Source organism: Telopea speciosissima, chromosome 11 (genome assembly GCF_018873765.1).
Source record: "Telopea speciosissima isolate NSW1024214 ecotype Mountain lineage chromosome 11, Tspe_v1, whole genome shotgun sequence".
NCBI classification, from domain to species: domain Eukaryota; kingdom Viridiplantae; phylum Streptophyta; class Magnoliopsida; order Proteales; family Proteaceae; genus Telopea; species Telopea speciosissima.
In genome coordinates, this window is record NC_057926.1 from 49,689,116 (window position 1) to 49,704,822 (window position 15,707).

The 15,707-nt window shown below is 38.2% G+C and overlaps 1 protein-coding gene across 1 annotated transcript; it reads right to left on the reverse strand.

Moving 5' to 3' along the window:
• Positions 1–1,338: 1,338 nt before the first annotated feature.
• Positions 1,339–13,347, reverse strand: LOC122646272 (histidine kinase 4-like). Its single transcript, XM_043839794.1, has 12 exons — positions 12,820–13,347; positions 11,623–12,150; positions 11,281–11,514; positions 10,986–11,155; positions 8,286–8,504; positions 8,000–8,186; positions 7,860–7,911; positions 7,394–7,623; positions 7,064–7,162; positions 6,051–6,769; positions 5,091–5,597; positions 1,339–1,792 (listed from the first exon to the last, which is right to left on the reverse strand). The coding sequence occupies exons 2-12, from the start codon at positions 11,944–11,946 to the stop codon at positions 1,525–1,527; spliced, it is 3,009 nt and encodes a 1,002-aa protein (XP_043695729.1). The 5' UTR covers positions 11,947–12,150; positions 12,820–13,347; the 3' UTR covers positions 1,339–1,524.
• Positions 13,348–15,707: the final 2,360 nt, after the last annotated feature.

The window sequence follows — 15,707 nt, forward strand, 5'->3', positions numbered from 1 at the left end:
CGATAAACACCTGATTTGACAACAAGATCGTGAGTGAAAAAATTTGATGAAAAAACAGAGCCAGGCGGAGGCTCTTTTTAGGCAGCCATTGTTGTTGCTTCTGTCTAGACAGATTCTGTTCTAGTAACAGAGGAAAGGGTCGGTTTGTAAAATTCGGTTTAGAGTCTGAAATAGTTCGGATATGGTTAACAAAGGCGGCTGAAAAGTTCGCCCAGATTTTGAAACATTCGTATGAAAAGTTCGCCCAAACTAAAAAGGTTGAATCTGAAAAGTTCGTATACGTAAAAAGTCGATAAATGTCCAGGGGTTATGGATGAAAAAGTTCGTATAGGTTTTAAAAGGTCGGACGAAAAGTTCGTGTAGGTTTACAAAAAATTCAGTTCATGCTTGCAAGGTTCTTCTCTGAAATGCAATCGAGACGTGTGTGAAGCCGAGCTGCTGTTCAGCTGTTGTAAGCATAAATCTTTGTGTGCAACTCTGTTATTATTGTTTGCGCTCCCATTCTTTTCACCTCCAATGAGGTTTGTTGTGGACTAAAGAAGATACCTTGAAGCTGCTCTCTTATTGTTTAAACTTAGTATTTCTGGATCCAAAATTATTTTTGGATTTGGGGCTGTTGATGAGGAAGTGGTGTTGTTAGAGCCTGAAAACCCAGAAGCCTGGGCGCATCAAACAACGGGTCTTCTTATATGAGTGCATAGATGGCTGACTGGGTGTGTTACAATCAACAGAAGGTAGCACCCCGCGTAGCTCATGGTTACTGTCTCACTGAGTAACCAACTCAGCGATATAACCAAAGATCTACACTGACAACGTCGGTAGTTGGTTGACCCAAAGGCCGATCGGGCATGGGGCCTCCTGCACTCGTATCATATCATAAACCCTATACATTAAATCATAGGGCTGTAGCTCGCACATCTGATCCAATAGAAAGAAAAAAAAAATCATTTAGTTGATTGGAAGACATTTTCTTGCTGAGTTTGTCTCTCAGGACCTTCACTTACATGGAGAACTAAAGAACAATTTTTATCACAGAAGGGGAGAGGGGCATGTAAAATTCAAGGTATGGCTTGGTAGCTACACAAAAGAATGAGAAAGAACTCGATTTTATAAAGAGTATCAAATATACACCATTCAGGAACACAGGAAAACCCACAGCACCTACACGTCCCCTCTTTCCAAACACCCAAAACAGGCAACTTGGCCCTCTCTCACCTACTAGAGATCTCTATACAAACAAAGGGGATGGAAGTGCAACTGTCGTATACAGATACCCGAAACAGTTGTAATCAAGTTAAAATGGAGAGTTGGTTCCAAGTAAATTGGCCACACAAATCTCCACATACCCTCCCCTGAGAGAACAACCTTCATACATAATCGAAACAACACCAGCCAGCCAGCCAGCAATGCCAAAGAAACTGGACATGTACCGCGGCACTGTTTTAGGCAGGCATCCTCTTAATCGGTTTTACTGTCCCTGTCTGCTAATTTTGGTACTCCTGGCAGATGGTAAAGGGAATCTTGTCAGTTGTCCACGGTGGATTTGGATTCAAAGAACTTCGACACCGCCTGATAGAGATTTTCCTCCTCAAAGGGCTTTGAGACATAACCATCCATCCCATTCCTCACGCATTCCTCGTACGTGGCATGAATCACATCAGCTGTCATGGCCAATATTGGCATATGCAAATCTCTCTTCATTGCTGAATCTTCAAAGCAGGATCCTCCTCCATTCATTATCTGCTCATTCGATTTGCTCTCCATAAGCCTGATTAAGCGGGTTGCCTCAAACCTGCAGTTACAGAGCTTAATTCTTCTTTAAAAAATAATCAATTCATAGAGTGAAAATGCCTTTTTTAAACTGATAATTCTTGAAATTTCCTGCACAAATCTAGGTATTTTATGTGGCAGTGGATTGCAAAGCAATATAAGGGGGCACAACATCATGGACAAGAGATAAATCCCTTCACAAATAATTCAGACACTTGCAAACTCCAGCCATTGCTGGAATAGCAATCACAGTGATTTCTGCAACTGCCATTCTTCCAATAACTTTATATTTTAGCACTACAATTTATAATATCATCTTTAATTAATAAATTTCATTCACATAATCAAAATTATATCATCAGAATAGTCCAAAAAATACAGGTTAGCATCCATTATAACATGGTGTGAGTTGTCTCTCCACCCCCTCCCAGAACTGTACAAGTGATCTTATCAAAAAACATATGGGAATTCCTCGGAAAAGATAGACAACATGGCCAAAGTGAGAAATGCCTAACAAGAAAACAGACAACAATGAAAGAGTCCAGCAGGGGGGGGGGGGCTCCATAATTTGGAGAATGACAAAACATGTTTATGTTTCCAGATAGTATCTGGGGACAGCATGACAGACTAATTTGGATTCCACACAAACTGAAGGCATAAAACACCAACAAGCAAGAGACTTTCAGATAAGTCAATACGATGAAAGCAAAAGACTAATGATGGTGAAATTTTGTACAATCAACATATGGTGGACAAACAAAGATCAAACATGTAAATCCAGAGAAAAGTTATGCCACATTTTCAGAAATTAAATCCACTAAACAATCAAGCAAACTTGCACATAAGTAACAAATGTCAATACACAGGGGCTCTAAAGTTTCCGTACTCCTAAATAATGGCTTGTTCCAACTGAAGAACTTCTGCAACAAAGAACTAAACCTTTTGCTTTTGTATTAGACCATAATTATCAGTTTGGCAAATGGCAATATTTCAGTAGAAAATAATTTGGGCAATTTTTAATTCTGGTGATCAAAGATTTGAGTGAAGATATGTAAAATAAATAAATTCTGGAACTGCAAGAAGTATTGTACACTGGGACGCTCTTTTTTTTAATGTGTCTTTAATTATTAAAAAAATACCAGCATACTTTTTTATGAAAGTAATGTATAATATATTAAATCAACATGAATATCTTGGCACCAAAAAAACATCTAATAATATATATTGAAAACTATATTCTGCAGTATGTTTTAACCCATATCAATAATTATATTATTTTTTATGTACTCAACATATCTCAAAACTAAGTACACTTTTCAATTTGTCCATGCTTTTGAATTTTTTTATTCAAAAAATACACAAGGATTGTATATTATATGTGAAAAATAAAGGCATTGCTGTAACAATCACTTCCTGTGCTTGTTTCAGGCTGAAATTTGACCAGCGAGATGGGTATCAGATCCTTAAAATGGACCCACCCATTCCCATCCAACTCTGCCACATGGCAAGAAAAAGGTTCCTACATTTTGTTCGAACCCTTTCCTAGACACCCCCTTGGAAATTTGTTGGCAGTCAAAGTTGGTGGACATGTCAATGTCTCCATCTAGTCATTGTTAAATTTCAGCCTCATCAAACTTCTCCATGAGTCAGAATTGTCTGAAAAAAGTCCGTTCTCTTTGGGACTTCTTTCAAGAACAGGGACCGCTGATGAAACAATGAGAAATAGCCCAGTAAATGGTGAGTCACCAAATTTGACATGTGGCTTAGGGAATCACCATGTATCCAATTATCAGAACACCAAATCACTGTGTCCACATGGCAGAAAGAAGGCTGGCATGTAGCCATGTCCTGGCATTTCCAAACAGCCAGGAGATGAAAAAATAAGATATCCTAGTTGCCAAGTTAAATAGGAATAGCATGCAAGCCTAATGCATAAGAAAGAATAAAGCATGATCATAGTTTTTCCGTAGAAGGAAATAACTAACACCAAGACACATATGACTTGTAATTGTTTGGCGGCCATTGCTTGCAATTGGTGAAAGTTTTTTCTATGGTATATTCAGTGGATAATAACCAAAAAATATAACACAAAGTAATTTCAAACTTGAAAATGAGTCTGGTGTCAAGTCGAAACCCAGTTCAATTGTCCACTGAACTATGGTCTGGACACAGAACCCCCCAGACCTAGAAACAAAATCAACTGGACATTTTTGACGGATTTCTGCAAGCTACAAAAAAACCACCAGATCTATCATTTTTTTTATTTCACAAAATTTTAATTATATTTTAATTGTTATATGCTTTTAAAAACTGCAGTTGATCAGGACAAAACCAGATTGAACCGGAACCAAACATTTTTTTTCTGTTCAATGCCTAGTCAGGCTTTAAAAACTATGGAACTACCCACTGTAGCCAGAGACATTAACTCCATGATTAACAGGTCCTTTTTGGAGGTTTCGATCAGAACTCGCCACTCTCCAAGTGCTCCAGAACTGCTTCTCAATGCTCATGAGAATATCCTCCTTCAAGTTCAAGCAGATTGAATCAGTTCAGATCAACGGCATTGTTGCTTATTGTAAGAGTTCAAGTTCGTGGCCCCACCTGTGCTGGCACTGCCAGCTAACCCAAGCTCACATATAGCACCTCCACCACTATTTGTTTGGTAGCAAACATTATTCCTCCCATTGATGACTGACCCAGCCCCAAGACACTAGACTTGGGCAGGGCTGCACGTCACTGCTTTCCAAAACCAAGCTTCTCTACTAAATCACTTTCTACTACTTTCTGATTTAAAGCCCACCAACTTCTCCACCTTGTTATGGCTCGGCCCAGCCACTTATACCAAGCGAATCAAGTTCACCTCCAGCTCTCAAGAACCCAAGAGGGGTCTACACTCTGTTGTGCCAACATGGTCAGCATCAAGAGGCAGATCAAGGGTGGCAAGGCACCATCTTTGGGTGTGTTGGACATGAGTTACACAGTAGGGTGGCAGTGGCTATAATGTTGCACTTCACAAGGATGAATGTGATGTTTCCATCGGAGAACATACAACAGGGGAGGAAAATTTCCTCAACTTTTTATAATATTATGGCCTGTACGTTTATTCTCTATTTCTTGGTTACATTTTTAATGATCCTCAGAGTTCACTCTTAAAGGTTTTCCTCAAAATAAAGCAAAGGGAAAGGGGTGGGAACAACAAAGTGGAAGCAGAAATAGTAAGACACTTCAAGCACTCCAATGCAACAATTGATAGCTGCCAAATAGATGAATTACAATTCTATTTCAAAATCAATCTCAAGAGTTCTTTAAGAAATACATACCCGTCCATTTCTGGCATCTGAATGTCCATGAAGCAAGCATCAAATTTGTGCGGCTGTTTAAGCAGGTTAACTGCAGCTTTCCCACTTTCAGCACACTCCACCTTGGCCCCAAACTTCTCAAGTGCACCAGCAGCAACTCTGCGATTTACCCTATTGTCATCAACCACTAATATATTCTTCCCTTGCAGCAATTTACGAAGAAAAGTAGATTCCTTGCGCATTTCTTTTCCTTGTTGTTTCTTGTTGCCCATCCCCAGCACCGGCTGAAGGCATGCTGCTAGCATACTTGCTCTAAGCGGTTTCATGATGATAGTATCAGCAAAACCCACAGCCTTCGCTTTATCAAATTCAGCAGGGCTAATAGATGTGGCGAGAAGCATCATCTTAGGTAAATCCACCATGCGTCCATACTGTTTAGAGTCCATTAAACATACAGGCAAGCCACCATCGGCACCAGAAATCCAGGAATCCTTTTCAACCAGAATCAAACCCAGTTGCTTTCCGTCTCTGATATGTAGAAAGTTGTTGAACTCAGCAACGAGCTTAGAATTATATTCACTAAAGCAAAGATAAAAATTAATCTTCAGAACAACAAATGCAATGGAAAGAGAGAGCAGCTATATTGTTAATTGACTTATATGCAGTTTTGGAAGCATGGTCCTAGTGGGTTAGACCAGTAAATGATATTCAATTTTTTGGACTAGCCAAGGCAGTTACGCATTTTTGCATGAAACCATGTCTACTCCAATCAAAACAAACAGGTGCATGGCAATGGAGAAGATAAATCTGCACATTCATTAAAGAAAATGGTAGTTAATCTGGTCTTGCCGAGGTTTTATAGGGATGAAAGGCATAAGGGGTAAGCCGAGGTTATATGCTGGTACAGATCATCAAGTTCTAAATTTCAAAATCATCATATGAAATAGACTCCCACCAGAGTCAGCAAGAACCAAAGCTTACCCGGATCGTAAATGACCATTTGATTCAGGTACTGCACCAACCGCCACCGTGATACTACTAGCAACTTCTACCAAGATACCTAGTCTCTCAAGATGGTACTTTGTCACAGCTGCTCTGACAGGTTTGCCATCAATTATAACTGCTTTCATCCCTTTGAACCTAGTAGACAGTGCCTCAGAAAGAGATATTTGCAGATCATTACTTGCATTCTTTTCACATCTTCTCAAGACAGCAGTGAATATAAATGTGCTTCCAATGTGAGGCCGGCTGACAAAGTTTATCTTCCCACCCATCAGCTCAACTAAACATTTACTGATGCTCAAACCGATTCCAGTTCCCCCATAGTTCCGGGAGGTCGAACTGTCTGCCTGCATAAAAGGCATGAAAACCCGGCCTTGGGCATGTAGCGGTATCCCAATCCCTGTATCCTCAACAGATACTACCAAGGTCACATTCCCACAAGCATCATCAGAAGCCATCCATTGATCTGAAGGATCAGAGCAGAACCCCTCATCTCCAATTAGAAGCTTTAAAGCTTCCCAGCTGTACCGACCATCAGCTGATTCACAACCACTCAAGGTATTGAACTGGTTACCACATGCAATTAATTCCACTTCATCTGATCCCCTCTTAGTCCATGCTTCGGATTTTGCATCCATTACCGACTTCATATGTTCAGCTAGATGTACTTGTACAAATATGTGCCCCCTCTCAGTAAACTGTCAAAACAGAAGTTCATATATACATACAGATACATACAAAGTGTTAAAATACATAAATAAATCAATGATAAATTAGCTTACTGGCCCTAGCTTATGCAAGTGCATACACAACACAGGCATGGTAATGACTTAAAAGGTTGAGAACCTTCTTAATAAAAAATGCAGTTTATAGCCTGAAAGTAACAGGATCAAGACCTTGAATTTCTCCCTCTCCATCACATATGTGAAAAAAAATACATATTATAAATAACAGAAGTTGTTGGTATCTCAGCAACATGATAGATGACTTACTTTAACAGAATTTCCCACTAGATTTGTAATAATCTGACGGATTCTCCCTGGGTCACCGATAAGAATTTCAGGAACTTTATCAGAGACAAGCACGGCAAGCTTCACTTCCCCAAAATTGATAATATGTCGCCAAAAAAGAAAGGTCAGAGAACGTAAATCCATAGAACTTCCAACATTGAAAAGAAACATGCCAAACTATCATCTCAGCAAGGTAAAATGCAAAATTCCAGACACTAAAAGATGTATATGATCTTAAGGCCCTTTAAGCTAAAGCAAACTGATCTTTCCAGGTCAAAACACTAAAAGATGTATATGATCACTTGTGCTAACCTCAATTCCCTTGCGCCTAGTCTTCTCAGAAAACAAGGAGATAACTTCATCTAGAATGGATCGAAGGTTGAAGGGGATAGCCTCTAACTCTAACTTGCCAGCTTCAATTTTCGCTCGATCAAGCACTTCATTTATTAGTGTTATCAGTGCCTTCCCACATGCTTGAGCAGTTTGAGCATATTCTTTTTGGGCTGAATCTAGATTTGTATCTAGAAGGAGACCAAGCATTCCTGCAATCAAAAGAACAATAATCACCTTCCCGGTAAAGACATTGATATATCCAATCAATAACCTCTCCCACGCAAACACAGACAGCTTTACTGAAGGAACATTCTACGTACTGAACTGAATCAAACAATGAAAAACTCAATTCAATACTTCAATGGACCTTTTTGCCTAGACGTTAATTTCTACCAATAATGATACATGTTTAAATGATAGACATAACTGAGGATCTTCAACATACCAAGGACACCATTCATGGGCGTTCTGATCTCATGAGAAACAGTAGCTAGAAACTGCATTTAGAATATAAACAAGACTCAGTCAAGATGAATAAATGAGATTCAAGGATTAAAATATGCTTTGGATGGTGTCAGATGGGACCTGAGATTTGGCAACATCAGCAGCTTCTGCTTGGGCTTTCAGTTTTTGCATTTCATGGAAATCATCCTCAACTTTCACAATACGCACACCTGCACCATAGAAGATATATCCTAACAATACCAAGATCACGAAGATAAACAATGCGGTTGCAATAGCTGTCCATGAAGGGGGGCGCTTCTGCTGGTATCTGTTTAAGATGGAAAAAAAAAATTATTATTGAAAGCATTGCAGTCATTACCATTCGATATGACTTCTCTGGTAGAGATCAGTGACTGGATGAACTTACCTACATCTCATCATGTGCTTCCTAAATGGATCCCCAAAATCAAGCATGCTGACATGCAAGAGGGACATGTCACCGACAGGATGTTGAGGTCCGTACATGATCAGTGGATCAGAAGAGTTAGTGACATCATATACATTAACCACAATTGCTTCGTTCCCAGCAAGTTGCCCAAGCAAATTCTCCACAAGTGATTCAACATCAAAAGATCCACCAAGGTATCTGCCATTATTGGTACATCAGTCTCCACAAACATGAGCTGGAACTTTTACATGAACTTCAGAGACAGAGAGAGCGTGTGTGTATGTGTGCACGCACACGCGCATAACCAGTGGAAGGATAGTGCACTTATATTTGTGCTTTCAATCTCTATATTAGAACCATAAACATTGGAAATATTAAAAAATCAATTATCTGGGATCAATTGTGAAACTAACTGAATGCAAGGTTTAAAACTCAGGCTCATGATCATATTGAAATCATATGTTCCAAAATTTCCCCTAATTTATATTGTACAGGAATCATCAGAAATTCATCAAATTTCAGAAATATCAACAATTTCAAACAATTGTGCAAGCTCAAAATAAACCCAATCACCAGAATTTCATCAAACTTAAAACCTTAAAACAAATCACTGGCTAGTTGGAACTCTTGACAGAAGAAAGACAAACACACTAGCCACAGTTTTGTCAAAGATCATCAATACTTAGTATACCATAATTCCTTGGCGAAAGAGGTTACATGAACACGTTAACAGGAACAAGATACAACTAATAAGCCTATGGCAGAATCACAAGCATGGAAATGGTCCTCATATATGATTTACAGGGCACAAACTCTGTATGGATTTTTCAGCATACAAGATACAAAATTTGAAACAGAAAAAGAAACCACTTTATTTACTCCTAAAATGCGTGTACGGGGCTAAGTTATAAAGTTTATATTGGTAACAAAATTACTTATCTTTTATGACTCAATAATAACTTGTAAAATTCATAAGGGCGTGTGCTTTCTATCACTTATAATGTGGTCTTTGTCTGCTAGACAAGACTAGACATATAACCCTATAAGGTACTGATAACTTTCTTTTTCTTCTTCAGTTCCTATGTTGCTGTGGTTGTTATTGTTGTTTTCAATCAGTCTATCAATGCTGTATTGCTGCTCCATCTTCGGTTTTAACCATGCTGTGCATGTATGGATTTGTCCATTTCTACTCATTTTGTGGGTTCATGTCTGACACTACATAACTGTGCCAGTGCTTTTGTATTGCCAGCCCCGGGGATGGAGGGTTGATTCAACAGGTTGACAATGGCAAAATAAGAATGACATAGCTGACAACAATTAGTTGGTGATAAGGCTTAGTTGAGTCAAGTTATGTTAACACCACGTCGCCAACCATCCATGTTTAAAATCACACCTGTTTCCATTTGCAGACAATGTTTGGTTTCAATACTCAAAGCAAATTCCGACATCATGCTTTGTGCTTATCATTGGGTTTGAGGCCATATAATTAAATAAGAAATTCAAATCATACAATATCATAACCGAGTTGAAAATATGGTAGTGTTTAAATGTCATAAATGAGTCTTAATTTCAATAGTTGCATATATTTCCAGTTGACAGCTCGGATGAGATGAAAACTTATTCGTTGCCACTTAAATACAGAAACATATGTCAACATACCGAATGTATCCATCATTCACATCATGACTTGTCGTGTAAAATACCATTACTTGTTTGTTATCTCTGAATGCTATTCAATCACTGTTAGTTGATAATAATGTGTGACATGCATTTCAAGATTTAGTTCAAATTTCTAATCACAATTGGCATACACAAAATACTTTCAGTAAAGGCTGTTTTGTTTCACTGTAAAATGTATTATGGGATTTGTTAAAAATCAAAACAATTGTAAATGGATTATAAAGGAGGAAAAATGTTTTCCTGAAATTCAATACAAAACAGTTGGGAAACAACATCCATTTCAAAATTCATGATGTTGTTTTCCCAAAATAGTAATGATAACTTGATCACTGGTGCTATCTTGGCACCCATGGAAGGCTCCCCCGCCCCATCATATGGCTGAATTATTTGCCTCAATCTTTTTCATATGTACTTATTGGTCATATGCAACCAAAAAAATTTCCCAGCCACACAGACCCCAAAGTGTACCTGCACAAACATTTAATGGCAGCAATGCTAAGAAGAGTTCAAAGGATAACTCCCCCAGAAAAAATAGACATAATATTGTATCGATAGATTGGCTAAGATTGACGGCTCCAGGAATGTAACCTCTACAAAGTGAACCCATCCTCCCCAAAATTTGACCAGAATTGATAATATTTTGGAGATTTTCCCAGGGAATGTGAACTGTTTCTCATCACACCCTTCACTTGAGTACATGGTCTACTACTTTTCGTCTCCCACAAATTCCCCAGGCTAAGTTGGCTAACCAAACAACCACATGCGTAGGGTTTTCAGATTCATCCGAGACAACCTCAAGCCGTGAACTTGACATAGTACTAGGTCATCCCAGCTCTTACTTTCTGTCTTCAGTTAGTTACCTTTCCCACTAGCTCATGGAACTCCATCCTGAACTCGTGTCTCAATATGCGCCCCCAACTTTAAAACAGACACCAAAAGTTCAAGAAGAACTTCACAATAAACAAATACTGACCAAGAATGGTAAGCTTGAAGACTTACCCAGCAGTTGCTGTGATGCGTTCTGCAACCGTTGCATCACAAGGGACATTGGTGCGGTAAACAGGGAAGGTCAAGACAACACCCAGATGATGAGACCCAAGCAGTCTAAAAGGGCTTGTAAGAACAGCTTTCCCTGTTGCTCTAGCCCTCAAGATGTTTTCCCGGTCCTCCTGTATCATTAATAAGAAGGAAACAAGTTGTATAAAATAAGCAGTAAACAAGTTGGTCAGTTAACCAATCTTTAGAAAGCACCACAGAAGAAGAAGAAATTGAAATTTGGTAGAACAAAAGCTACCTCCCCAGACATCATATCAATGGATTCAAGGTAGGAAACAGTCTCCTGTGCAAATATCACAGGGCCATATTCCTCTCGAATTGGCGATGGCTCCCTCTCCATTGTCTTAATCGTCCAGCCCTGCTTTTTCTCAAATTCCCCCCTCTCAGCATGCAGAACTCTTTGAGCATATGCTACCCCATTCAATAATGGCCGCTCAAAAGCCGTACCACCAGTATATCCAGCAAAAGTCTCCTGCATTTAGAACCATAACACAGATTAGGAATGGAATTTCAACTAGAGGCTTTAATAGCCAGGAAAGACTTAGCAACAGATAAGAAAGAAGATGAAGACGAAGAAGACCTTATCAATGGCAGAAGGGTCCTTGTAGTAATGGAAGGTGGAGACAAGAATTGCAAGAGCATGGACATGATTTACGCTAACATTGAATTGGTCTTGAAGCATCCTCGCCCGCTGATCACACATGGTCACCAGAACCTCTTCCCATCTAGCCAAGGCGAAAAGGTCCAAATAGTAGTAGAAAACACTGCAGAGAATACCTATAACACACACCCACAACAAGAGTAGCTTCGGGAGCCAAGCACTGTGCGCCTGAATCCAGTCTTTTGGCTTCTGCTCATTCAACTTGACAGCCACCGTGTGGTGGCTCTGATCCTTGAGACCCATAAACAAAAAAGAAAAATGCACTACTTTTGCTTCCTGTCCTGTACTTCTTCTTCCTCTTTTTTTCCTTCTCCCGACTTCATCTCTCAGCTAAAAGAGCCTAATAACCCCCAACCACGCCAGCCCAAAAAGATAAGAAAACCCAAAAGCTTTCTTCAGGAGTGTTGCAGTATCAGAAAAGATTATTTTACAGTACATCTTTTTTTTCTCTGCAATAGAAAGAAAAGAGTTATTTGCTGAACTTAGCCTATACATCATTGAAGTAGTAGCATTGTTTTGTGTGCTTCAAGCATGGAAGATAAAGTAGAAATCAGAGCCAATGCCAATATTAATAAGCCCAATAGATTTGAAGTTTTGAAAACATCGCCCTGCTATATCATCCCTTTCTCTCTCTGTTTCTTCTCGTCATTAGAGAGCTAGAAAGAGAAGGAAGGGAACTTTTACAGAACAAGCATGACTGAATTCTTCTCTCAAAAGAAGGAAAGTTTCAAATCCCAAAGAAGAAAGAACATATGGAGGGTTCTCTTCCCTTCTCCTTCTCTCAGGGTTTGTTTGATTTCTGGGTCTTAAGGAATTAAAAAAACCCAGAAAACCAATCATGTTCTCTTCAAGCGTGGGGTTTAGTTGAGGCATCCGGACAAAGAAGAGCACGTTCACTGTCTCTCTTCAATTTTAAAAACACAAGTACAAAATATAAATTGACCCAGATCGATTTATTTAAGCTCGAATACCAGCGAAGCACAGAGAGATTGATAGAGAGAAAGAGAATGAGTTACAGAGAAGAAGTACAAGAAGAGAGAGAGAGAGGGAGGGGAGGAGCTGTATGTGGGTCTGGGTGATTGTGTGTTGTGTGGTTCTTTCTATGTACATATATACCTGTTTTGAGGTGCATTGTATGGTTGTTCGTCTGTATCACGCAAAATCTTGATCGGACCCTCTATTCTAATGGAGATATTAGCTTTTTATACCACTTTTTCAAAGCAACTGAATCAAATTTCTGGATATCTGTAGATACGCTACTGTCCCCAAAAACCATATAAACAAAAACAACTCTCCCCCTCTTCTACCCTGTCTATATTCTAATCTTCCCTTATCTTCTCTTCTCTTCTCCACACAAATATTCTATTTCATTATCACACTCTCTGTTTCTTCTTCTCTTTACTCTTTTTTTTTTCAACCTTTCTTCTTTCTTTACTTTTTCTCCTGCTTTTCTCGATTTTTCAACCAGAACTCAAGCTTTGATTTTCCTTTCTAAAATCTAATTCAAACCCACTCTCCCAAAAGTAAGAACAAGAACAAAATCCCACCCCGCCTCTCTCCTTCCCTTATCAGCTACTCTCTGCTTTCTCAACTTCTCTCCTTTCTTGCTCCTTCACTCTCAAATCTGAGCTACCCTGTAAATCTTGCAACTGCCACTCAAGAACCCAATCAAAGCTTGAAACCAATAACCCTTTATAGAACTATAAATCCACTATTGAACTCAATTGACTTAATAGAACACCTTGGTAATCTTAATTATCAAGAGATTAAGACAAAGACACCATTAAAAAGATGCAGAGCTCTCTCTCTCTCTCTCTCTCTCTCTCTCTCTCTCTCGGGCTCTGCAGCCTCTGCTTTAATGGGTATAGTAAGAGATGGAGAAGATGGGTGTTTTGACTTACAGTGGAAGCAGTGATTCGTTCTGTGTTCTATGCCAGGTCGCACAAACTTAATGCTTTTTTAGAAAGAAAAATTAAAAAATTTGCTAGCAAAGATCTCCTGGAAAACGACTTCCGACAAGAAGCAGATCTCATTACGATATTACTAAAAATCCCCTTATTTGTATCTGAAATTACAAATATATCCTTTCTATTTAATAGATTTTAAAAAAGAACTGATTCTGATTTGGCATATCTCGACTCTCCCAACAACTCCCAAATTGATGGACTATCATCTTCTGTGGTCCCCATTATCTGTTCTCATGTTCAAGAACTGCCAACCGTTAGATGGAGATTAAAGTGCAATTATGGGTCCCATTTGAAACTTCCATGGTCCCCATTATATCCTTGGAATACGGGTCGGATCCAATTTTATTATAGAACCCAACAATGTGGACTAATTCCACATCAGATGTGAATTAATGATCATATAAGATCATATATGCCATGGAATATACTTATTTGATACATATTTTCCATTGAGGATCTTTGTATATAGATATATCATCCTTAATGGAATGCACTTAAGGGTGTCAATTTAGAATCGAACAAAATCATATCAAATTAAAATAAATTAGTTCAAATTTAGTTTCAAATTTTGAAATCTTTTTTCGGTTCAATCGGTTTTAGGGTTGAAATTGTCCATTCCAACCGAAAAACATTTGGTAGATTATAGTCTTAACAAACAAGGAGTTTTATTTACTTTTTTTTGGTAAAGATATAAAAGTTTGCCCAAATACCTAAAATAGGATCCAAACCGAATAGTGAACTAAATATGAAAATGAATAAAAACCAGATGTCATTTTAGTTCTTATTTGGAAAAGATGCTCTTATTCGATTTTGGTCCGGTTTTAATTTTTCGGATGTCATATCTTGAACCAAACTGACTGAAAACCTTAAGTGTGTGATCGATACAACAAATACTATTGAACTGATTGATTGGGATCTCATGATCTATGTTAGGTATTCTTAACCTAAAGTATATCTAACAGGACCATATGGTACATATTCCTACCTTAAGATATTGCATTCCAAATCAAATATCCAAATTTGAAATCTATATCCAATAAAAGAACAATCATTGATTAAAACTAGGTCACTTCATTTGGGGATTGACTGATTCTCTTGAGATTAGTCACTTGCTTGCTTTTTTAAAGATCTCAAATTGCACTTATTGGATCAATTTGGGCAATCCAAGGCAAGTTGATGGAAGAATGTGATATAACTATTGCTAAAAGGGTGGTCATAAGAAAAGTTTATGCATGTAATTGCTTTTAGGTAAGAGGTTTTCCAACGATGCTGACAACTAGGGAGGAATCTACATGTCACACCAATGATTGTCCTAAAAAGGATATCATTCACATGAGCCCATATATTCAGAATAACTGAGAGAAATAATAAAAAAAATTATATGAAAAGAAAATTGCACTCTAGCATCATGGGAAAGTTTTTCCCTTTTGTTTTATGTCCCAAAATGTATATCATTCCCACCTTACAAGAGTCATATCTATCATCCTCCAATGTCACTAGGGATGTCAATTTTGGACCGGAACCATCTCGCTAGGAACCAGAACCGATCCACCCAATAGCTTATTGGTTCAGATCTGGTCTTAGTGATAGCTTATTGGTCTGGATCTGATCTTGTCCTAGGAACCGTTAGAACCGAAATAAATGACTAGGATTGGATTATTATCTAATAATATAAAATCTAACGAATGATGTCATACAAAAGAAAAACAACTTCAGAAGCTGTGTTTTTTGTATTATCTCCACTCATATCTAACAACTGCAATGTATAGATTATTATTTCAATAAAAATCTTTATTCACGAACCATCAAATTGATGATGACAGATGGTGAATTATTATAATAGTTTGCTATTTTTAAACTCTCGTTGTGTTTCTCTGCATAAACAAAGTCTAAATATGAGGAATTATGTGAAAGTGATATGCATCAAAATTAGTTCAAGTCAAACATATCTGTTCATGAGATGATAATATATACATTGACAAATTAGAACATCTACCGTTTTTCTAGAGCAACTCCTATTGTCCTTGTTTTGGGCTC

What these genes read in the sequence shown, in the direction of transcription:
- LOC122646272 (XM_043839794.1), bottom strand. Translation starts at nt 11,946, where the DNA reads ATGGGTCTCAAGGATCAGAGCCACCACACGGTGGCTGTCAAGTTGAAT. An exon ending in TTGATATGATGTCTGGGGAG is followed by an intron (nt 11,156 to 11,280) that starts GTAGCTTTTGTT and finishes TTAATGATACAG; the next exon opens with GAGGACCGGGAAAACATCTT. An exon ending in CTAGGCGCAAGGGAATTGAG is followed by an intron (nt 7,163 to 7,393) that starts GTTAGCACAAGT and finishes GGGGAAGTGAAG; the next exon opens with CTTGCCGTGCTTGTCTCTGA.